At 46.3% G+C, this 24,478-nt stretch overlaps 2 protein-coding genes across 2 annotated transcripts in view; both read right to left on the reverse strand.

Annotated features, from left to right (window-relative positions):
- Positions 1 to 11,790, reverse strand: part of LOC149335457 (uncharacterized) — a 32,037-nt gene extending 20,247 nt beyond the window's left edge. The window contains exons 1-3 of the mRNA XM_089553925.1: positions 11,785 to 11,790; positions 8,826 to 9,237; positions 1,598 to 1,630 (exon numbers count right to left, since the gene is read on the reverse strand). Of these exons, the coding sequence (XP_089410051.1) occupies positions 1,598 to 1,630; positions 8,826 to 9,237; positions 11,785 to 11,790 (451 nt within the window). The remainder of the gene's footprint in view (positions 1 to 1,597; positions 1,631 to 8,825; positions 9,238 to 11,784) is intronic.
- Positions 11,791 to 11,793: 3 nt separating this feature from the next.
- LOC149335458 (calcium-activated chloride channel regulator 1-like) overlaps positions 11,794 to 24,478 on the reverse strand; it is a 28,920-nt gene continuing 16,235 nt past the window's right edge. Inside the window, exons 9-14 of the mRNA XM_089553810.1 lie at positions 21,956 to 22,258; positions 20,399 to 20,617; positions 19,888 to 20,161; positions 18,390 to 18,566; positions 15,607 to 15,894; positions 11,794 to 12,484 (exon numbers count right to left, since the gene is read on the reverse strand). Coding sequence (XP_089409936.1) covers positions 11,826 to 12,484; positions 15,607 to 15,894; positions 18,390 to 18,566; positions 19,888 to 20,161; positions 20,399 to 20,617; positions 21,956 to 22,258 — 1,920 coding nt within the window. The 3' untranslated portion in view covers positions 11,794 to 11,825. The remainder of the gene's footprint in view (positions 12,485 to 15,606; positions 15,895 to 18,389; positions 18,567 to 19,887; positions 20,162 to 20,398; positions 20,618 to 21,955; positions 22,259 to 24,478) is intronic.

Raw genomic sequence — 24,478 nt, forward strand, 5'->3', positions numbered from 1 at the left:
TGTCATTCTATTGCCAAAGTTTTGTTGCGTGCGTCATGTGACTGGTCGCAAAGCTAACTGACCATTCTGCACCAGATTCATGATGACAGTGAATTTTCATGGCGCAATGTCATCTGCGGCCAAATAGCGCCATGGCACAAGGTATTTTCGTTTGCTCAAGGTGGGGTCAAAGACCCATTTCCTGCACATTTCACCCTGATTAAGCCGAGCACCAGGCCAGGGGAAGCTTGTACCCACTGTATCCCCGGTGGGTACCCGGTGGCACCGGGGATCGAACCCCGCGCCTCCCGCATGAAAGGCGGATGCTCAACCCCTTGGCTACCGCTGCGGTTGCTCCATATTCATGAACTTCTCAGGTGCTCATGTGCTTAATAACAGGACGTCTTTTCTTGGGGTACAAAAAAGGGGCATTTTCTTTCGGTTCATTCTGTTCGGTTGACCAACTGTTCCCAAACATAACAGAGAAAGATCGGACACCGCTTATGGGAGGTAAAACTTCATTTCGTGATTTTGCGCCAAAAGTGACAAGCAGAAAAAAAAAGAGTTCTAAGCTTAACAATTATTATGTTGGATTTGCTGCGCAGGCTCTGAACCTAGGCTACATGAATAACGCCGTTGCGAAGGTCTAGAGGTTTTTTTCGCCAGCTAAGTTTGTTTGAAGTTCAGAATGGCGCAAAAGACACACACACAGGGAAAAAGGGGATGACACAAAGAGCGCCTTTTTTCCCCTTTTTTCCTGTGTGTGTGTCTTTTGTGCCATTCTGAACTTCAATCATGAACCAACTAGCCCCAAAGCAAGTTCTTCTGCAACGCATAAGTTTGTTTAACGAACTCTGACACTGACATGATGAGAAAGTATGAAAATAATCATGTGTCACTTTTAAGACCGGGAGATGAAATGTTGACGGGAAAAGAATTCAACCTCGCGCTGAATTTTAAATCGGACATTAATAACTTTGCTCCGTAACTCTTTCACCAACAGCAGTGCAATTCAGAAACAGAAATATAGCAGTACAGAAACAGCAGTACAAACAGCAGTACAATTTAGCGTTGACAAGTAGTTCTGTAATTACCTTTGGTCGTCGGCCTCTACGTCCTCTGGATTGACAAAAGAAGACCGGGACGAGCAGAGGCTTAAAAATAATATATTTTTTTCGAGACAAGGATTGAAGTTTTGGGAAAACTGCTATTATCTTCACCTTCCAGAGAAATTAGCCAGCGTCGTAGCTAGGAAAGGTTTGCCTGGTGTTTTTTCACCACTGTGTTTAAGGCGTTGGCGAGATCGGTGCCTATCACAGACCAAACTTACAATGCTCTTATAAACCACCATATAATTACTTGTCTCAGAATAAAACAAGCTAAGCTACATAAAGAAATGATCAGGTATGTACTTTTGGAAAAAATCTATAATGACGACGCGAAAACATTTCGCACTTCTACCCTAATCACTAAACATTGATGCAGTCATCTTTCAGCACCTATAGTTGTGAAAGAAACGCTTACATTAGTAATGGCAAATCAATTGAAATTTTAGTATACTTTACTGGCTTTTGATTATTGTGCGATTTGAATGAGTATGCAGGAGCGGATTTCTTACCCTGAAGAGGTTCCTTCGTCTCTGCTTTATATGCTGCAAACAATAACAAGAAATACATGCAAAAAAGTGACTCTTGATAAATGAAAACCAAGACCTAGCAAGCTACAAGCTAGAAATTACAAAGAGGAATTACTGTGCCGCTCATGTATTGACATTCATTTCAGTGTAGAAATTAAGTGCGAACAGCTGGAGTACTTTAAGCGCTTCAGAGACGCTCCCGATTTTTTAAACCGAAAGATTTCTCTTCTTCACTAGTGACTCCTAACGACGGGCGGTAACTTATGTTGAAGGTTTCAGTAGCTTCATTAACACATAAGCAGCCATTCTTTATATACATGAATGGCACTTTCAAGGAAAACGAGCTGACCATGGTATCATGCTCAAAACCAATGGCATGTTCGGAAACTGAAAAAAGCGTCCAATGCGGCAGTTTAAGAAACATTATGCCCCTCACAAGGTGATATCGTGTTACCAGTTCCAGTTGCTTCTTCGCGATGCCAACTGTATCGCAAACGGCGAACCCTCCACTATGTTCGTCTCATTCACCAAGAAAAAATAGACGATCGTGTCTAGCGGCTTTGATTAGCGGCGCATGAGTGTTTTTACGACGGGGGAGTATGCCGCTAAATTAACAATCTCGGACACCTGTCTCTGATTTCGCTGCGTTAGCCTAATGGCCGCAACCCTAGTCTAAGGCTAGTACTGAGTGGTCAACATCAACCTCATCTTCAACCTAGCAAATCGCTCTATTCGCGTCTCGCCGGGAACGTAGTACAAGGTTAGTACTGAGTGGCCAACATAAACCTCAAAACCTTGGTTGGTTAGTTTGGTTTATGGGGTTTAACGTCCCAAAGCGACTCAGGCTATGAGAGACGCCGTAGTGGAGGGCTCCGGAAATTTCGACCACCCGGCGTTCTTTAACGTGCACTCACATCGCACAGTACACGGGCCTCTAGAATTTCTCCTCCAAAGAAATTCAACCGCCGCGGCCGGGATCGAACCCACGTCTTTCGGGTCAGCAGCCGAGCACGGTAAGCACTGAGCCACCGCGGCGGCTCAGTGGTTATGACACCTTGACACCGTTTACTGTTCGCAGTACGGAAGGTGCTGGATGTGGGGACATTACACTGCAGGGTGTGTTAGTAGTAGCAGTACTTTGTAGAACATTACTCCGCTACCGCCTCATCCTGAAGGCGGACTCCAACTCTTACCGGTGGGACCGGAGGCCATCGCCCACTTAAAAGCATCGGAAATGGCAGACCTATATCGAACTTCGAACATTGGAAGTCCGGAGAAAACGGGACCCGAAAGATGGTCTCCAAAGGCGCTTTGCAAATTCGCTGTTTGGCTTAAAAAGTTTGTCGCTGGTCCTTAAAGCATCCTGAGCGTAAGATATCAGGATGGTTCTCTTCTTACCGTTGATAGATATGTCGATGCCGGAGAGACCTGCGTAGAGGTATTCATAAGAAAGATGCGCTTACCGCGTGACCGATGTTTGGGCACTCAAGATGAATTGTGCCGCTTACTCATCCTGCCGACGTGCGTAAAGTATATGGATGCGGATGCTAGAAGACCCGCGCGATGGAGAGGATGCTTGAGAAGTGAACGCACGTAGGCGCTCCGGAAACATCCAAGGTCTGAGGACTCAGCAGCCTCCATTGAAGACCTCTTCTTCTTCTTCTCTTTCCTGACCGCAAGACAGGGTTGCCTAGATATCACTTACTATCATTGCTTCTATGAGCAGGCCAGCTGCAGTTATTACTTCAAAAATAAAGAGATGAGCTGCGGAGAAGTGCATGACCAAGGCTCTTGAGGCAACATCAGAGTAAGGGTCATCCCACTCCCAATGACTCCGACTTTCCGCAACAGATATTTGATTTCTTTCGTGAACATCATGGTCTCCTGTGCCACGGTAGTAAACGCTCTTCTATGTGCTTTTGACGAAAACAAAATGTATTCTTGCAATGGCCGCGATATTAATTTCGCAAATTTTAGATAAAACAGAGTGTCACCGAAAATTTGAAAAAATTAAGCGATCAGCTCGTACTACGAAACTTTTGCGAGAGAATTGAAATACATTGCGTCTCTGTATCTACCAGCATGGTACAAAATTTGTTCATTTTCTTTCAGAAAGGAACCTGGGAAGAAGTATCAACTTTGGTCAAACGTTTAGGAGAATCCCCAAAGGGGAAGAATATTTGTAATAAGGGAGTAATTACTCGTTTTCATCCACCCAAGCGCAGCCATACGGCTACAAAGGAGATCTCTACAACTTTATCAGGAACTTTCCAGTTACAGAAAATTACGCTCTGCCGGGATTAGATTCCAGGACCACCGCTTCCCCGCTCCAGTCATGATGATGATGATGATGTCCTCAGGCTTAATGGCACACACCCACTGCGGGGGATTGAGTCGCTCTACCAAGTCATCGAACTGGGACTTATTTTTTCTTTATTGCAGAGCTAACCGAGACGGCAAGCTGTGTAGCTCTATGGCTGCGCTTGGGTGGATGCCAAAAATTACTCCCTTATTGTAAATACCAACTTTTCTATTATTTAGTTTTTTTTTTCTGAAAGTTTACGCGCTTGCAGTAGTGACTGGAACTACTTGCTCATACTTTAGCGAAGATGAAAAAAAAAAATGGCGGGGACACTGATGCTCCGCCCTAAGAGTTAACGCCCTAAGAGCGATAGCGTTAATGCCTTATCGGCCATGCGGAATTTGTCATTCTCAACTTTACATTCATAGATCCTTGCGAGTCCTACCGCTCCTGGCGCAGTGGCGCAGCCGTTAAGCCGATGCACCTGCGATGGCAGGTGCTCCGACCGGTGGGACTCGTGCGAGTCATGTTGCTCTTCCCAAGCAACCTCTCGTGACCAATGAATAATTGAACTGTCACCTGTCCCGGTGGTCAGTTTTCTCACAGTCCAGTGGATGAAGTCACAAGGCCACGTGTCCTAGGTGGATCACCTATGTTGCTGCTCTCGGACCTTTTCTCTCGCGGCGCCGACTACGACAGTGGCGCCAGATTTTCGGCAGAACTGGAGCCTTAACGCTGTCAGGTTAAAACACCTGTTGGAAATCTGATCAGCACGAGGCTGTTTAGCTTCATCATCAGCGCATTCATTTCCGTTACTCAACAGTGGCTGGGTATTCACTGAAGCCCAAGAGTAAGGTCGCGCTAAAATGTGTCTACTAGTGCCCCGAAATTCGTCCGCCCTACTGCTCGTACTATCAGCGTGGTAGATGTAGAGTGGTGGCGCAGCTTTCATGGAAGCCCATACGTTGAAAACATGGCGGCGTATAGTGAGGAGCCAGCCGCCCCTTCGAAATGAGTGGACAAGTAAACAATGACGTCATAATAAAAAAAACTGGGACACTTAAGCTCCGCCTGAAGTGATTAGCGGAATTGGTAATCCTCTACTTTACATTCATAAATCTCTGGGAGTTCCCACACCACTCCTGGCACAGTGATGCACCGGCTAAACGATGTGCCACTGCCATGCGATGGCAGGTGCTGCCACCGGTAGGGACTGTGAGAACCAGGTTGCTCTTCCCGAGCAACTTCTCATGACTATAAACCATCGAGCTGGCATGGCGGAGTGGTAGCGTGCTCGTCTCGCACTCCGGAGACCCTGGTTCGATTCCCCAACTCAACCAACTTCCTACTCGGTTTTATTTTCATTTATTTACCCTAAGGGCCCTTTCGGGCATTACATAGAGGGATGCCTGATGTATTTGTCTGGTGTGACTAGAAAGGTTAATTAGGCTAATCGGTTAATTAACTAATTAACTAAACTCAGTCCGACTTACTTGGAGAATCACTATACTATCACTTTAATCGGTTGCTTGGTTACTAGCCAAAGTACAATTGGCCCCATTTGAAATTCGCGCACTGTGACTCCACGACCATTTCGACCAATTGAAAAGCGTGACATTTCTGTCGACAGCTCCTGCTTACTATGATGAGGCATTAAAGGCCTTAAAATTGCAAGGAATTCGCACAGGTCAAGCTACTCCAGCTGGCTGAAGGAATATCGGCCGTCGTCTAAGCGAAAGGGGGTATACCTTGAAAGAGATTATTTTCATACTTCTGAGCACCTACATCTTAAAAGCACTGCAATAGTGGTGCCTGTAGAAGCCGTCATGACATCGGCTAGAACCATGAGATTTGAGAAGATTATTGTTTTCCCAAACTTGTATGTCATGAATTGCAGAGTGGTCAGATATCAACTCACCACCAGTCATGGGCAGTATCGAAGATACATGTATCTTCGATACTATCTTTCGATACATTTTGTGTATGGGTATTAGGTATCGCATGCTGAAAACTTAGAGTATCGGAGTATCGGTATCGAAAATACATTTTTAGTGTATCGTGTATTTTAAGATACTCGATACAAAAAAAAAAAACCTGTAAAAGCGCTCGCTCAGGCGGTAGTACAAGACGGGCGGCAGCGCCTTCGCTGCTTTTTAGCTAACTCCCAAGCTACCACTTCTGGATCTGCGTTTCTGGGGCGTCCGACTGTCCGCCGTCCCATTTCAGTGCGACTGCTCGAAGGTGTTCCTAGTTTGCGGTATACGCCAGTAGCCCTCGCCGCGTTACGCGCGGATAAGCAGCAGCTATGGCTGACTGTTCGAGCAAATGTTGTTACTTAAGACCTTCAAGTAAACGCTAGGAATACTTTTTGCCTAATAAAACCGTTCAGCCATTTTACTTGTTGTTTTCATTCTAGCTTTTCAAGAATAGTTTTCAGCTTCAGAAGTTTGTTATCGCCGTACTGGCAAACTAACTGTTCGGTTCCCAAGCGCACGGAGCTTGCATCATTTAGTTTGATCAAAGGCACAGGCCATCGGGTAAGTACTCTACAGTATCGAACTGAAAACAGAAAACGTTTATTCACAGAGGTTTATTCATATAGCCAAGTGCTCACAGATTGGTTCGTATGAGGAACTTTGGGTTAAATGACTTTTCACTAGGCTGCTTACGGAAGCGATCATCATCATCATCAGCAGCCTGACTACACCCACTGCAGGGCAAAGGCCTCTCCCATGTCTCTCCAATCAACCCTGTCCTCTGTCAGTTGCCGCCACTGTATCTCCTCAAAAATCTTAATCTCATCCGCCCACCTAACTTTCTGCCGTCCCCTGCTACGTTAGCTTTCTCTTGGAATCCACTCCGTTACCCTTAAGGACCAGCGGTTATCTTGCTTTCGCATTACATGCCCTGCCCAAGCCCATTTCTTCCTCTTGATTTCAACTAAGATTTCAACGGAAGCGATCGCTTCAACATATATATGGCTTTAGTCCAAATTAAAGTTCTAACGAGGCCAACTGCGCAGACAGCGGAGCTTCAACAGATCCATGCGGTCGGATTTGTTTATAAGTCCTTTCAGGAAAAGTGCTCAATAGAAATACACTAAAGGTTACAGAAACCACGCGTACATTTCCTAAGTTCGCCAATTATATTACCGGCATTATTAGACAGTGATTTCAATTATGTAAACTTCGTTAGTCGTAATATAACCTGTATTATATTTGATATTTTAGTGATGTATCGAAGTATCGACGATACAGTATCGAGTATCTGTATCGAAAATCGATTTCGGTTCTGTATCTTGTATCGGTATCGGAGGTACAATTTTCAAAGGTATCGAGTATCGTATCGAAGATACTATTTTGAAGTATCTTGCCCAGCCCTGCTCACCACTCACATTGATGGCTGCTGCCACGGATGGCACGAAAGTGGTAGGTGTGCATACGAAGAGGCAGCCATTGTTTTTGTTCTAGAATAAATATGTTACCGCTATGCTGCAAAACGGTGCTGCTTTCTGAAATCGCAGTAGAAAATCCATGTTGGTTCAGGTTTCGAACTCCGTATGTCTGCCAAGGCTTTCAGTTGCCCTACTAGCTCAGCTAACTACGGAAGGAAGAAGAAAGTCGATTCTTAGAACTCGGAACGAAAACTACGTCCGTGGAATCGTCTCAAAGCTACGCGGAGTTAAAGAGAGCTAATATTATGTTTTTGTATTTATTTTCATTAATGCTTGTGAGAACCGATGTACTAGCGAGAAGAAACTTGAAACAAATTACACAAACAGCGCAGCATTTGTGCGCAAAGCATTTGAGAGAGGACAGTGGTTTAGTCGAACGTAAAATTTATTCTTTGCTGCGCGAGAAGCGACACAGCGCTCATGCACAATCACCATCCTGAATGGCTTCACCAAAGCCGTTCTGTCCGTGTGCACCAAATCCTTAGCCCACAGACTACGACGTCCTCGTGGTACTTCAGGTGTTGCTGTTGGAGGACATGGCGATGAAATCTCTCCGAATGGCCGGTGGCAAGTGTCCGACAAGCACTCCTTCATCTATGACAGCGGCCAGGCACATTGTCTGCAGGGTTGGAGCAAAGTCTAATACGTAGAGATCCGTCTTCTTCTCTTCGTTTCTCGTATACTCAGCCATCTCCATTTGCTCACCGGCGTTGCATTTTGGGCCAATGCCGCACAAGAAAAACACCCTTGTTCCAATCACGCAGCAGAACGACTTACCCCTGGCGAACGGGCCAGACCGCTTTGGGTTGACTTGGACCCAGCAAGACTTTTCCTCATTATACTTGTGGATGTCGCCAAAGTAGCTACGAGGTTTTTCCTTAAAGCCTCCAAATATGTACACCTCTCCGTCGTACACGAAAGATGAGTGGCCCTGGCGCAACTCCGGCGGCTCGCCTTCGACGTGCGGGCGTACCCAGGTCGAAGTGGTCGTGTCCAGGTAGTATAGAGAGCTGTCATAATCTTCACCTTCCCCAAAATCTAGGCATCGCCCACCCCACACATACATTCGATTGCCGAGGCCACAAGCCGAGTGGAGCATACGTGGGCGTGGGACATCTCCAATGGTGGGCACATGATGCCATTGTAGGGTACGGAGGTCGAGGTAGTGTATGTGCGGCAAGGGCGTATAATCAACGGGCCATCCACCATAGACGTACGCTCGATGGCCGACCAAGCATACCGTTTCGCCGCACCATACAATTGGCCTTTCACCCGGCACAACCAGGCGGCTCCATGTCATGGTCTTTGTGTCGAAGCGGTAAATTATGTTGGCGACTTCAGATCTCTCAATACCGCTCCAAAAATAAGCGTACTCTTCATAAGCTACGACCATGCGGACGCGATCACGCCATGTGCTCCCGTCAGGGACGGGCTGCGTGTGTCGCACGACCCACCTGTAGGAACCCGGGTGGAACACGTGTACGTCGATGGCAGCGCTGGCGGTGCGGTCCTTGCTCTTGGCGTCCAGGTCGAACCAGTAGATCTTGCTGTTGATACAAACGGCCTTCTGGTTGACGCGTTCTGGCACGCCACTGAGCCGGACCGTCCACATCGGCATAGTAAGACAGCTTGCCATGTGCGCCAAGGGGAGCAGAGAATTCTGTGGAAGTCGTCGCGCCTTGAAATGCACGTAAGCACGAGCGTCGCTCCCGATCTGGAATGGTGAGCGTGAACGTGTTGGGACGCGAGACGTGGCGTTCTGGAGTAGGGGGAAAAAATTGGCGGGGGCTTAGCTTCGATTAAGCCTGGTAGGTTGCGAAAGCAAAAGCGCAGCGCCTCCAACTGAAGGAACGCAGTGCGCCGCGTCTACAGGTCACGCGTGGCTACCGGTCGCCGCTGCGCGACGACTGAAAGCGTCTTAGAACGCAGTGCACCGCGTCTACAGGTCACGCGTGGCTGCCGGCCGCGTCTACAGGTCACGCGTGGCTACCGGCCGCCGCTGCGCGACGACTGAAAGCATCTTGGAACGCAATGCGCCGCGTCTACAGCTCACGCGTGGCTACCGGCCGCCGCTGCGCGACGACTGAAAGCGTCTTGGAACGCAATGCGCCGCGTCTACAGGTCACGCGTGGCTACCGGCCGCCGCTGCGCGACGACTGAAAGCGTCTTGGAACGCAGTGCGCCGCGTCTACAGGTCACGCGTGGCCACCGGCCGCCGCTGCGCGACGACTGAAAGCGTCTTGGAACGCAGTGCGCCGCGTCTACAGGTCACGCGTGGCCACCGGCCGCCGCTGCGCGACAACTGAAAGCGTCTTGGAACGCAATGCGCCGCGTCTACAGGTCACGCGTGGCTACCGGCCGCCGCTGCGCGACGACTCAAAGCGTCTTCGGTAATTTTTTTTATATTTTGTTTTTGATGATGTTGCGACTGAAAGAAAACAATCTACAGCTGGTATGGCGCCACAGCGGCAGTATAGCGCCACAGGTGCGCAGCGCGGCAAACACACCGTAAATGCAGCCGGGCTCTCTGAAGGAGCGAGTTGGTCGCCCATAATCTACAGCTGGTATGACGTCACAGCCAACGTTTTTAGATCCCTAAAAACGTTGGTCACAGCGGCAGTAGCGCCACAGGTGCGCGGCGCGGCGTAATTGCAGCCAAGCTATCTGAAGGAGCGAGTTGGTCGCCCATATTCACTCCGCTAAAGGTCAAACGTAACTGCAGCCGGGTCACGCGAAGGCTTGAAAGTGCTAGTATTGCTTTCGCAATAAAAATCAGAAATGAGTACGCTAATAACACGTTTTATTCTCTAGCATAAGCTGCTCGCGTGATGGACTTCACTACGCTCCCGTCACCACGTTCCACGTTACACTTTCGCACTGGCGTTCGTGGGCAACAGTAAGGAAGAAGTGGTAGTAAAGCTGCTAGTAGTTTATTAGGCGGACGCTTGACGCTTTCCTCTCCAATCTTCAGCCGGTGCTCCCTGCTGGCGTCATTCGTCACAACCGGACGCAGCGTTCTTTTGACCTAGATTTCACAAACCATAAGGCGTTCGCTTGACCACGGGCTGTCTGGAGCGGACACGCCCGCTCCAGAAAGGCCGTAGCTTGACGGACGCTGCTTTCCAAATGATTTCGTACGCTATACGCAAGCATTTTGTGTGACGTTAGGCTGTATGTCGCGAACGGATTTGTTTAGCCCATGCAAACTCGAACGCAACGATAGCTTAGGCTTACGCGGCGTCATCTAATTTTGAGACAACTATTTTTCTAAGAAACCAACAATACTCATGAGCCCAGAGGGCAGAATCACGAAACAAAATAATAAACAGATGTAATTATCGCATATAGACTATGTTATAGGCCAACACCGTGTATACAAACATAGAGGGCGCTCGCGGACGCCGGTGGCGCGCTTTACGGGAGGTATACTGATGTATTGTCCGCACCGCCGTCTGCTAAGGGTCGCAGTTTGGTTTCTTTCACTTATCATGCGGTTTAGAACTTGTACTCATGTGGCGTTGCCTAAACTACCTAATTTGAACGAATGTATCAGTGAGTAAATGTAGCGCATGTCAAAGAATGGCGGACTGCATGAGAAGCCCCACTCCTCTCATTGGAATGACGTATTTTCATACTCAGTTTTGAGATGTACTCACTGTTTCTTCACTAAAGAACGACCTCACGTGCAAAATGTGAAATCAAAAAACCGGTCTGAATCCGCTCATCATTACAGTCACTGCGCTAAATAGCACGTGACGTCACCGACGGAACCGGAACCGGAAGGACACAGGTCGTCACCAACGTCCTCGTCGTCGAGGACATCGCGGATGTAAACGCTCTCTAACAGACACAAACAGAGATGGGAAGGACAGCAGGGCACTATAAGGAGTTGCTTACGCAACTTTCCCGGTTTAACCAGAGTTAAACCTCAGCTAATTTTTTCGGGAACAAATTTCTGTAGCACTACAGTAGAAGCTTCGAGCGAGAGACGTTCACTGAATTGAATCATCTTGTTGCGTTGAGGTACAGTTTGGTGTACTTTGTTTCCATCAGCACTTTGCAGTAGTGGAAAAAAAAAAAGGAGAGATGAAAATTTGCTCCCGTTATTCCTTAGATTTTAGAATTCCTGCAGCGACGATTTACCCCCAGGAATTTTCCAGCCTAATTCTAGTGCGTCGACTCGCTCACAGTATAGAAAACGTGACCAGGCTGCTTCATACATTTTGCTCCGTTAATTAGCAAAAAAGATGTTAATTTGATGCGGATTGTCATCGGGAATTATTTACAATATACGCGCGTGTTTTTTTTTTTCATGGCACGAATATTTTATTGGTGAAGACATACGGTTGCACAAAGTGATGAACGATACACACTTCATCAAGAAGGCTGCGATTCCTCAGGTTCTACGCTAACCGACATTTGGAGTCCCTTTTCGCATACCACCGAGCGCATCGCTATGCCGCCATACGCTGCTCGTTCTGAGATCGACCGACAATGAAGTCATACATTCTTTTTCTTCTAGAACTGTTTTTCAGCAGCACTCCAACAACAATGCCGATTACGATAACTCCTGCGACCCCGCCAATCAAGATCCACATCCACAAAGGCGGATAAGAACCCGACGTCTGCCTGCCCTGTACACCATCCGCTAGTGTAGAGGCTTCCACGGTAGTGGGAGCAGGTGTCGTCGTCAGGCCTTCGGTTGTAGTTGGTGGCGTTGTGGTCGCCTCTGTTGTGGTCGCCTTCGTTGTGGTCGCCTTCATTGTGGTCGCCTCTGTTGTTGTCGGCGTTGTCGTAGCTACTGTGGTCGTTGCGACGGTGGTCGTCACAGGGGGAGGCGTGTAGGAGACTGGCACGACGTTCGACGTCTTGGACTTGAGCCCGTAGCTGTTGCTGACGCGTGCCGCCAGGTAGGCGCTCCAATCGGTAGCGCCGTCGGCTCGGGGCGTGGCGAAGGCCCGGGGTAGAGAGAGAGTGACCTCGTGCTTCGATCCAGACGGGAGCGGGTCAAGATTGCCAAGGACGACGTTATCCTTCGTAATTTCCACTTGATTCTCGAAGGCCGAGTTCAACTTGGTGTGCTCCTTGCTAGCTCGAATTTCGATGGAAGAAGCTGCAAAAGCGATGTAACTAGATTTATTAAAATGAAATATGTTTCGGAACTGACTTCAAAACGTGGCTACTGTACTAAGCTGAGTGAAAAGGAATATCAGATGTCGGCTGGGATCAATTTACCTTGGGTCTCACACTTCAATCGTTAATTTATACGTTTCCACATGCAGCACACACTCCTGAATGCAACGAACTGTGGAAAGCTTCGCAGAGGAGAGCCGGTAACAAGTAACTTATATGATCTCTGATTGCCAGCTTAGGTATTTGTTCATGAGGGGCGATATCTCTCTAGTCAAAGTTTAAGAAATCTTGTAGATGGGCAAGGTGGTGCATGACTTTGGAAAGAAATAATAGTGCGAAAAAAAAAAGACACACACAAAACGGTGGACGTAGGACAAGACGGCACAGGATAACGCTTGTTGTGTGTCTTTCAAGACCTTCTCGGGTGTGTCTTTTTTTGCGTTATGATTTCTTCCAAAAGCGATGCACTATTCTTCCCGTTTAGAAATAAATGTGTTAAATGAAAGCTTTCACATTCTACTCAGCACTGGTGCCTGTTACGCAATGCTTTCCGCTTTCCATGCTGCGTTTCGTAATTATAGCATATGTAAAGTAAGAGGCCTCAAAACACGCCTTTTTAACTGCGCTATGGCTGTCACTGTAGCTGCAGAACGTTAGTTTCACCCGAATGCCTTGTCATTTCCATGAATAACGAAAAACTAGGCGAGTTGGTTCGCTTGTAGAACAAGCGAAGAAAACGCTGTCAAATTATGTTTATGAAATGTGTGGGCACAGATTGAATCCAAGCTCCCCCCCCCCCCCCAAAAAAAAAAAAAAGTAGTGCTCACGTGATCATGGTACGGAGCTACAAGTGTGTCGCCGTGCAGGGCACGCGTATCACAGCTGTGATGTAAAAGCGATTGCTCAAGAAGTGCTGTCCTGCCTACCACGGCTTCCGAAGCGCTGAATGGGATTCAGCTGAGGCGTTGGAGGAAGGCATTTTCAAGCATACCGGTTTTCACTAAAATCTGCTGCCTGTTTTTGCAAATACATTGTAGGCAGCTAAGAGGTTCATATCAGCTAAGAAGAAGAATAAATTCGCCATGCGCAGACCATAAAAGCTGTTTCAGACGGCTCCCACATTATGTATATGGGAAACACCAATGTTCCCAAAATAGAACATTGAAAAAGCTTGCTTAGGATTTGAAAATGCCGCTGTATTTTGTTTCCCCGGCTTTTTTACAGAACAAATGCGAATGGTCAATTGCAACTTTCGTGATTGAGACACAGCTTCAGTTTATTTTTGAAAGATTAATTAATTCATTCTTCAATTTTTATTAGTCGAAATGAAAGCTCAATTTTCCGCTCCTCATTTATTATAAAAGGTACCCTACATATTTCTTATCTTGGGTGAGAGGTTTTATTTTTGTTTATTCTTCGATGCAGAGACCCGCTTCCATAATTTGAGAACAGCGGAAAAACGTGAAACTGAAATAGCTACATCAGAGTGTACAGGTTTTTAGAGGTAATGACAAGGCTAAGTTCCTTAAGCACGGTAACACAAATAGCTGAGTTCACGTATGACACTTCCTTTAACCTTGTTGTCTGCGAAAACTTGATGAGATTGTAACAGATTTCTCCCAAGTATTTGGCACCATATAACATTCTTTGTTTATGGCTAAACGTAGTGTTGTATTAAATAATCTTTAATTAAACCGCATGTTAAACTTTCTCCGGTACTCTTGATGTGGCAGCAGAAGTGACCCAAGGTAGCGTCCTTGAGTCGCCACTTTTTAATACACATAAACAATTTGCACTTAACACTTCTTCTAATATTGATCTTTATACTGATGATCGTGTTTTATGTAGAATGATTTACTGTCCTAATGATGACTATCGCGTTCTAGAGTGGTTTGCTGGGTGTTGCCATTTGTGCTACTCCTGGAAAACGATCTTTAATTTTGATGCAACCGTCTCCCGGTCTTTCTGTAACAAATGGCTGTGCCATAGATAAGATTTCCATGTACAAGTACCTTGGCGTCATTTTTACAAGCAATATGCCATAGTCAAATCGCACTGACTGCAGATGTAATAAAGCACTAGATAAATTAGGCTACCTATGGCACACTCGAACTAATTCTCCGAAAGGCACAGTCAGTCCAGTCTAAATCTCTAATTCGCTCTGTTTTTTGAATATGCATCTGCAGTTAATACGTTATCTTTGGTTTGGTTTATTGGGGTTTAACGTCCCAAAGCGACTGAGGCTATGAGAGACGCCGTAGTGAAGGGCTCCGGAAATTTCGACCACCTGGGGTTCTTTAACGTTCACTGACATCGCACAGCACACGGGCCTCTAGAATTTCTCCTTCATCGAAATTCAGCCGCCGCGGCCGGGATCGAACCCGCGTCTTTCGGGTCAGCAGCCGAGCGCCATAACCACTGAGCCACCGCGGCGGGGCGTGATACTGCGACTTTATGACTGCGACTTTTCACCCTCTTCTAGATTTCCTTCCTTAAATTTAACCCACTTCCTTCAAGTTACCGGATTGAATCATTCAAATTATTGCATTGCGTCGTCAACTTATGGCTTAGAACCTCAGAAAATAATTGTGTGAACTTCACGCAGAATCGCCAGGAGAAGGCATCACGATTCTGAAGCTGGACCCCAACTATGTACGCATTAACATGTGGAAATTGAGCTTTTCCCCCGCTCCATCGAAGACTGCAATTCCTTATCTGGGTCTGTTCGCAAATGTCCATTCCGTAGTTATTCATCCCCCGTATCAGATGCATAATCACTGCACGTACGTGCTTGGTAGCTAATTATATAAATTATAATCATTGTACTTTTTGTTCCAAAGTGTTAATTTCTTCAAATAGATCCATGTTATGCCCCAATGTGTACCTTTTATTTTTCTTTAACCCACTTCTGCCATTGTGCACACTGTGTTGCAGTGTAAATAAGTAAATAAGTAAATAAATAAATAAATAAATAAATAAATAAATAAATAAATAAATAAATAAATAAATAAATAAATAAATAAATAAATAAATAAGTAAATAAATAAATAAATAAATAAATAAATAAATGGACGTTGCCTCTAGGTGTAACTCAATGCTTACCATTTCCAGAAGTCAAGTGCGCTCCAGGCCACGTCCACGTCAGAGTCACCAAGAGTGTGTCGTTCTCTCCCGGGCGTGTTGCGGTCACGGCGAGGTCCCGGATGTCTCCAGGCGGCACCTGCTTTTCCAGGATTTCTTCCGTCACCTGGAACGATCCTCCTGACGCCACCCTCTGGAAGGGATCGACTTCTTGCCCACTAGTCGAGGTCCCGTTCTCCCCTTCGGCAGTTGTGTTGACCACGATGAAGTCGTCAACCGTGTATTCGTAGTCATCGTCAAGCTCCGGACCTGGGCGGAATGATTTGCGACAAATGTCAGTGCCCTGCGCACCCGCCACTCAACAATGAGCAGCTGCACATGTCCAGCAAAGCTCAGATTAGGATTCTTCGAAAAGCCCCCCTCTTTTCACTTCGGTCTTGTGCAACTATAGACTGCGTGATAGAGATCAATGTCCCGACAGTGGAAAGATTAGGGCGCACACAGAACACATGCCACATGCATTTAGCGCTATCTTCTTTTCCCCCAATTTGACACACCGCCCCCTTCCTCCTAGAGTGCGTGGCTTTAGTTAGGGCTCGGCTTATTACCAGTACGCCCTTGCGAAAGAAATGCTTCATTTCACAAGACTGTATGATAAGGACATAGGCGTGCTCGAAACCTTGCAAACATTATTTTCATTGTATGCGCAAAAGGGCCATACTATTCGCCAACGTCGTACAAGTGTAGAGTGGTTTGGTTTGGCTTATGGGGTTTAACGTCCTAAAGCAACTCAGGCTATGAGGGACGCCGCTAGTGGAGGGCTTCGGATAATATAGACCACCTGGGGTTCTTTAACGTGCACTGACATCGCACAGCACACGTTTAAGGCAGTAAGCTGGGCTAGTTGGTGTTTGGATTGAGAGGACATAGTAGTAGCGCTAAAAAAACAAGGACGACAGAGTAGAGAAAGACAACACAGGCGCTAGACATCAACTGACTTTATTCTCGAGAATAAAGTATCAACTGACTTTGTTCTCGAGAATAAAGTCAGTTGATACTAGCGCCTGTGTACTCTTTCTCTACCCTGTCGTCCTTGTTTTTTTAGCGCTACTACTATGCCCTCTCACACAGTACACGAGTCTCTAGCATTTTGCTGCCGCCGAAATGCGACCACCGCAGCCGGGATCGAACCCGTGTCTTTCGGGTCAGCAGCTGAGCACCGTAACCACTGAGCCATCACGGCGGCTCTACAAGTGTAGAGTTTAGCGCTTGTTTGTTTACTTTCTCTTTAAGGCACCAATGGGAAACCTTTTGTTCCAAAAAAACGAACCTCTTTGTGACAAACGGCGTGGTAGTAAATCTGCGGTATGTTTCTTTTAAGGTTCAGAATGAGGAATTTTGATTCCAAAGGCGCGACAACAACGAAGAAAAACGAATTCAATCGCGGTCGAAGGCTCATCACAAGCTACTCATCATTTGCTCGCAGGTAACGAGTCGCGAAAATCACATCTATTAATACAATAGCATTACAGCTGTCGTCACACCAAGCCCATCCGCCGGATGTCAGGAAATTTCCTGATTGATGGAGACAGTGGTGACGCAACAGGATCACGTCATTACCAAGCACCAACCTTAGTGTAGCACCAAATATGAAAATCCACCACCATCTGAGGAGCTGAGAATGTGACAGTACCGACGTCACTACCAGAGTGGGTAAGCGTTGCAGAGGTGCTAGTGTCAGGTGGACAGATGACGTAATAAAGAAATAAACATTTTACGGCTGCGAGCAGCATGCGAACCTGCGGTGGCGCGAACAGATCACCTTCGCTGGCTACTGTATCCGACCACTTCGCCGTCACCGCAGGCGAACATCCTGCGTGTTCAACTGGCAGTGATGATGGTGATGTCCTCAGGCTTAATGGCACATACCCACGGCGGGGGATTGGCCAGGATGCGTAGCGGAGAAGGTCACTCATGTACATGGAGGGGAGTGTTTTGATAATTTTGTGTCTTAGACTGGAGTTGTGCATTATCTCGCATTGCGGTTTGAACGTCGTCTTCATTAGTTTCTATCTGTGCACAATGAATCCAGAACCCACTGTTGTCGCATTGGCCTGTCACGGTGACTTCAGCGGCCGGATAATATTTTCCCGTGAGTAGGAAAATGGTGACACTATAGCTGTGCCATTGCTATGAGGTCTACCATTACATTAATTATCAACATCCACCTAACTACGACCACAGAGGCCACTCTCCAATTAACCTTGTCCTGTGTGAGCTGTTGGCACCATATTCCTGCAAACTTCTTAATCTCATCCGTCCATCTGACTTTCCGCCGCCCCCTCCTACGGCCGCCTACTCTTTTAATGCAGTGCGTTACCCTCAAGGACCATCGCTTATCCTGCCTTCGCATTCTATGTCCTGCCCATGCCCATTTAATCTTCTTGATTTTGACTAGGATCCAATGAGTTTGCGTTTGCTCCCTGTTCCCCTGTGCTACCTTCCAGTCTCATAACGTTACGCCTATCATTTTCATTTCCATAACTGGCTGCGTTGTGCTCAATACCGTGGTCCTCAGTACCGCTAGGATACAGCCGCTTTACTATAGTTTCCTCGTGGGGGATACTGGAGAACCCCTCAAGAGGAGCGTATATGAATTCGTACTCTCCATATTACGGAAGATTTTGATTAGACAAATGACACCGAATGATGATCATGATCGGGTTTGCCCTGCTAGAGAGGATCTGTCCGGCAGCGCGAGTGTGGCATTTTTTGCAGCTGCGAACATAGTCTAATAAACTCACCCTGTGTAGACGCAAGCAGAGTGGCAATGGTGAAGGTGCTGCCCGAGCCGGGCTTAGGGTCCACAAGGCGAGTCCTTTGGTGGCTTGACACGTGGGCCGTGACGGCGTACCTCCCTTTCCCAACGAAGGCAGTGAAGTAGCCGCTATACGTGCCGTCGTGTGCCTGGACGTCAGGACCTGCGATAAAAGCATAAAAAGGGAGAAACATGATGTCAGTGAAAGAAAAACCAAATAATTGAAGGCCTTGTAAGGAGTATTGTAAGCGATCGGCAGAAGTAATTTTGATAAACGGCTTCCTTGTATTGTCGCCGTACCTCCCATTGTTTAGGAGACACATTTGCTGCACAGGGTACGACGAGTCATCTTAGCTAGAAATGTGACCTGGCCAAATAATCTACCGCTGGTCCTTTTGCGTAACGGAGTGGATTCCAAGAGAAGGCAAGCTTAGCAGGGGGCGGCAGAATGTCAGGTGGGCGGATGAGATGAAGTTTCCAGGGACACCGTGGCTACAACTGGCAAAGGACAGGGTCAATTGGAGAGGCGTGAGAGAGGCCTTTGCCCTGCAGTGGGCGTAGTCAAGGTGATGCTGGTTATGATGATTACATCACTACTCTGACAGCCCTGGGAATCATAGTTGCTTGAGCGGAAATGAATTTACAGCTAAAGAAAGTGGCAAAAAGTGGCCGATGGAGTTTGCCGCTGAAAAGGGGGCGTTATTAGTGGTGCCTTGAATCCACCTTGACATTACGATTTTGCAAACGAGCTGTTTGAACCATGTTTTCAACGCAATAAGCCACGCAGAGTAAACTGGTCGAGACATACAGCTTGGTTGCAAAACAAACAGTAGTCCAGAAAAGCGGGCTCGGTACCTCTTCAGTGGTCATTACTTTAGAAACAAACAGCTAATCGGCTTCTGTCAGTTCGTGTGTTTGCTTTCTGCAAATGCAATTACCAGTAGTGCAGGCTGAGTGCAAGAAAAAAGAAGAACGACTCCGGATCAGCGTCAGTAAAGTACGATAAGCTTATGCATTCGTTTAAAATTATTTCGGTCGCACATGGTCACCAAGGATCTAGGCTGATTGAAGATAGAAGGGTTGAGGTAGGTCTTGTTGTATTGGATTCTGTTGTTAAGGATACGAGCATAATCTGGCAGGCTACATTCCCTCGGAAACCTGAGAGACGTTAACTTGGTTTTTTCATGTTTTTTTTACACCGTATGACGCATACCTAGGAATCATTTCACACGTAATAATGCCTCAGATATTGTCAGGTATATTGGCCTGTGTGCGGAAAGGCAAAAAGAACAACATTCTTTGAAGTCTTAGCACGCAAGTCTTGGCGGTGGTCTTCTCTCCGTTTTATATCGTTCTATATGGTACTTAGCGCATAAAAGAGTGATACAAAAAGCCTTTCTTGCTGAGACCGGAATTCAGCTGCATTGCTTTGAAAGCACATCTGTGAACAGAAGAAAGCAGCAGCAAAGAAAACTGATTCTTACTCCGCCCTTCGTCGTTCAGTTGGACGGTAACCTTGGATGCTTGATTAGGCCTGGTGACCTCTGCATTGACATCGGCATTTAGGACGAGCTTCTTTCCTTTTCTAACCTCGGTGAGTATTATTGCTCCATCTGCTCTTCCCACTTCTATGCTGGCCATTCGGCAGGATGCCCGAATAGGCTCGTCATTTGGGTCCTTGGCTTGAGACTTGACTTGGATGTTGACCTCGACTTCGTCAGGGCTGGAGGTCTCCACTTGAAGCGTCCACTTCCCTGCCTTTCAATCAATCAATCAATAAATCAATAAATAAATAAATCAATCAATCAATCAATCAATCTGAAATTACTGAATTTTCAATCCACTGTTGCCAGCAGTTGTTTAGCGACAGAAAACTCGGCTGAAAGAAAAATTATGCAATTTGAAAATCATTGCATAAATATTTCTTCTTGGGAGGTCACCAGCCGAGCAACGCCAGTTCCTATCAAATCATCTCTTCCAAATAAGCATCGTTACCTGTGCGGGGTTCGGTATGGATATGGTCTTCATTTCTCCTTTGTCTTCCTCTTTACAGCCCTGGCACTTTTGTCCGCTAGGATCAATGAGCCGTGCGGTGATGGAGGCGCTCTTAGGATGCACGCGCTGAATAAGAACGATGGTGTTGTTGCCCAAACTCTTCTCCAATGCAAATTCCTGCATCAGACTTTTTGTAAAAATTGTTGAGCTATCCGTGATCTGTAAATGAAGAAAAGATAAAAGCGGCATTTTCAGGATTGCAGTAAGATGAGCGTAAACTCGTCAATATTTCTTGTTAGAGGATGTGCGGCCGCTCTGAACCTGTTGCCAGTGAAATATAAGACGGAGAACACTAACTTACTTTGCGCCTTTATTACGAACTGTAACAAATTAGTGTGCAAATATGAAGAAAGAATACCCCGTGCAGTGGCTTGCCATTGGATCATAGTTACACGGAAAGCGAATAATGCAGCGCGAGGTGGCGTTCCGACCAAAGGAAGGGATGTATTTATGAAATGTCTCCTCAAGCTCTTATCTTGGACGTCATAACAAATGAGGGGTCAGACAGATTACAAACTTATTTCTTCTCGGCGTAACAAACCCTTTGAATTCCAGGGCGCACTGAATCCTCGGCGCTGATGCGGCCAAAATACATGAAACTTTCCTCGTCGACTCACAACGAGTGTGAGGCATAAGACTGCGAGAGATGTACTCGTAATTAGCATTGTTGTAGACATAAGTCCCGAAACGCTTTATTTTCTAGTCGCTGTGTCGCACAGCAATGGGACATCCTGCCAGTGACGAAGGAGGAAGTAAAAAAAACCCTTAGGAGCAATGCAAAGGGGGAATGCAGCTAGTGACGATCAGATAACAGCAAATTTGTTGAAGGATGTAGGAGAGATTGTGCTCGAAAAACTAGCCACCCTGTATACGCAATGCCTTGTAACCTCGAGCGTACCTAGAGCTTGTAAAAACACTAACATTATCTTAATTCATAAGAAAGGAGACGTCAAGGACTTTAAGAATTACAGACTGATCAGCTTAATGTCTGATGCCTACAAGATATTTACTAAGGTAATCAGTAATGGGGTCAGGACAACCTTAAACTTCAATCAACCAAATGATCAGGCAGGCTTTCGTTAAGGATACTCGACAATAGACCATATTCACGCCATCAATCAGGTGATAGAAAAATGCGCAAGCCTAGCAGAGGCCGGCAGAAAGTTAGTTGGGTGGATGACATTAAGAAATTTGCGGCAATACGGTGGCCGCAACTGGCGAAGGACAGGGTTAATTGGAGAGACATGGGAGAGGCCTTTGCCCTGCAGTGAGCGTAGTCAGGCTGATGGGGATGATGAATGACGAGTTGGAACCATAACAACAATGTATTAGAGTCTTGAAGGTATTAGTGAGCGCTATCAAAAGCCCCAGTAGTAGGTTTTTTGATGTATTAGAGAAAGTAATGCTTTTTTTCTTTCTTCAATTTGCCCTAATAGCAGTTACACAGCATCATCCTCACCTTTAGCGATGTGTCGCAAAGCAAACAGCAATACTTACCGCAGTGTGCCTTTCAGAAGCCTCGTCAGCTTGAGTAGTGGTGGCTTGCACAAAGGCCCCCTCTAGTTTAAGAGCCGTGTTCCCTTGGAGGTCTTGGAAGAAGAATGCTTTGCCCTTGGTGGCGACGGCTAACTGCTCGAGTTTGTCGTCGGCAGCGGCTCCTAACGCCATCGTGCTCACTTGCACTTTGGCATCCACGACTGTGGGCCTCACGTCGGCCAGATAGGGTTGGTTGTTCTCTTCGCCGTCGCTCATCAGAAGGATAATGGCGGCTTCCGGAGCCTCGTCAGGCGTGGTCAGTACCTGAAATATTAAGGTGGAAGCCTTTAATCCCTCATCGTTGAAAGCAGGAGTTGTCGACAGTAATGTCACGCTTTTCAATTGGTCAAATTGGACGTGACGTCACTGTGCGCGAATTTCAAACGGGGCCAATTGTACTTTGGCTAGTAACCATGCAACCAATTAAAGGGATGGTATACTGATGCTCCAAGTAAGTGCGACTGAGTTTAGTTAACTGGCTAATTAACCAAGTAGTCTAATTAACCTTTCTAGTCAGGTCAGATAAATAAATAAAACCGAGTAGGAAATTGGTCGAGTTGGGGAATCGAACCAGGGTCTCCGGAGTGCGAGACGAGCACGCTAACCACTCCGCCATGCCAGCTCGATAGTTTGGAATGAACAATGGCGCGTCTAGTGAATACGGTGTCTTCGTTCACTCCCATCTTCCTCCCTTCCCATATGGCGAGGTTCAGGTGTCCACCGAGATATGCGAGAGAGAGAGATACATTTCCTTTCCTCAAAAACGGATTATCCGTCGAGCAAGGCGTAGAGCCGAACGGGCGATGGCGTTCTGCGGACTCCCTGGCAGCGTTGCAAGACGCTGTCACGTTCCACTCTTAGAGGCGAAGCTTAGCATCCTAACCACGCATCAATTACACAAGCAGCAACACCGCGCTTAAGGCTTTCGCCTCACCGCACTTTAGGTCAACGAAGCGCAACCCTGAATTTTTTGTGGAATGAAAGCAGCCTATTTGTTTTTTTTAATAAGGGTTCATTGATATCTCGTAACGACTGTAAGGACAGAGGCATTAGGGTTGGGCTAGATTTAGTTTTCTTTCAAAAAAGGATTCTTAGGGCTACATTAAAGGAGAAAATTTAAGCAGGAAATGAAACCAAATTTTGAATAGGCTCCAATTGTGGACTCGTGATATCCGCAGAAGGGTTAGTGGAGGTTAGGTGAAACTATCGTAGGAATGCGAGGTCCGGAATAAGCCTAGATATCGTCATGTGTTGATGAAGACAATGGAGCGGGAATAAGCCGGCTGAAGGCCACTGTAAAGTAATTTTAGGGTGGAAGCACTACTTAACACTGTCTCGAACAATAATCTTGTGTGAATCCTTGGATTAAATCGGGTAAGCTTGGCATGATTAACACTCTTGGGCAAAAATTTTGAATATTGAAAAATTTTGAGGTACTTTTACACAATTCATGTAGGTAATATGGTCCACTCTTCCGATATGTAGCAAAATCTTACTTTTAATTCTTTTCCATTGGTCGAAGCGAGCAGTTAAGACTGGATAGAAAATCAAAGGAGAACCTTGAATAAACAGCGCGAACGAAGACGAGCACAAAAGACAAGAAAATGGACGTCTTTTGTGCTCGTCTTCGTTCGCGCTGTTTATTCAAGATGCTTAACCAACTAGCCCGCCAAAACGTGTTAACGCAAAGGAGAACGCTTTTCACGATAGCGAAAACGTTAGCAGCAAGAAAATTCGAGCCTGCCGACGGGAGATCTGTGGATATTTCGATTGAAATAGTGAAATCTTACAATTTATGAAAAGTTGCGTTCATAAGCTCTTTTCCGTTCAAAAAATGCCTCCGTCCAGATTTTTTGGTTATGTCTGGTCATTTGTGCCAAATTTCGCAACCGGGCTACATCTTGTTGGGCTGCAGCTTTCCTACACGTAATAGGCAGCAAATTTGCTTAGTATCCTCCACCATAGTACGGCTCAAAAGGCGGTATTGAGAAAAGTAACTCTGCCAATGAACGGATGATTGTGAACTGTGAAAAGAAATAAACACCTTGTATGAAAATTAATTTAATCTGCTCATTTTTCTCAAGTCTTGGCACATATGGGTAATGGGTAACTGAAGCTTCATCCAAGTTTTCTGCCTCAATATATCCCAAAATCAAGCTGCGCTCAATTTTCACGTCAGAGACTACCGTAATCATCCCTCGCCTTTTTTAGGGTTCTGAGACTTGGAGTTATTTCCGTGCTTTTGTTCAGTGGCCGTACTTGCCCATACTCTGCACATTTTATTCTTCTTCATTCAGCAACCCATCCACTCATATATGTAATGTTCTTCAGGACCTTCACAGTGTCTAAAAATACTTAAAAATACTCAGGGAAATGCGTGCAGGAGTGCACAGTGACCACAGACCACAAAAAAAAGAAAGGAGTCTAGGAAAGCCTGTCCAAAAAAAAAAAAAAAAGAGCAGCATGAAAGCGACCATATCTACA

The sequence above is a fragment of the Amblyomma mixtum genome, chromosome 7 (genome assembly GCF_055824585.1).
Source record: "Amblyomma mixtum isolate Tamu chromosome 7, ASM5582458v1, whole genome shotgun sequence".
NCBI classification, from domain to species: Eukaryota; Metazoa; Arthropoda; class Arachnida; order Ixodida; family Ixodidae; genus Amblyomma; species Amblyomma mixtum.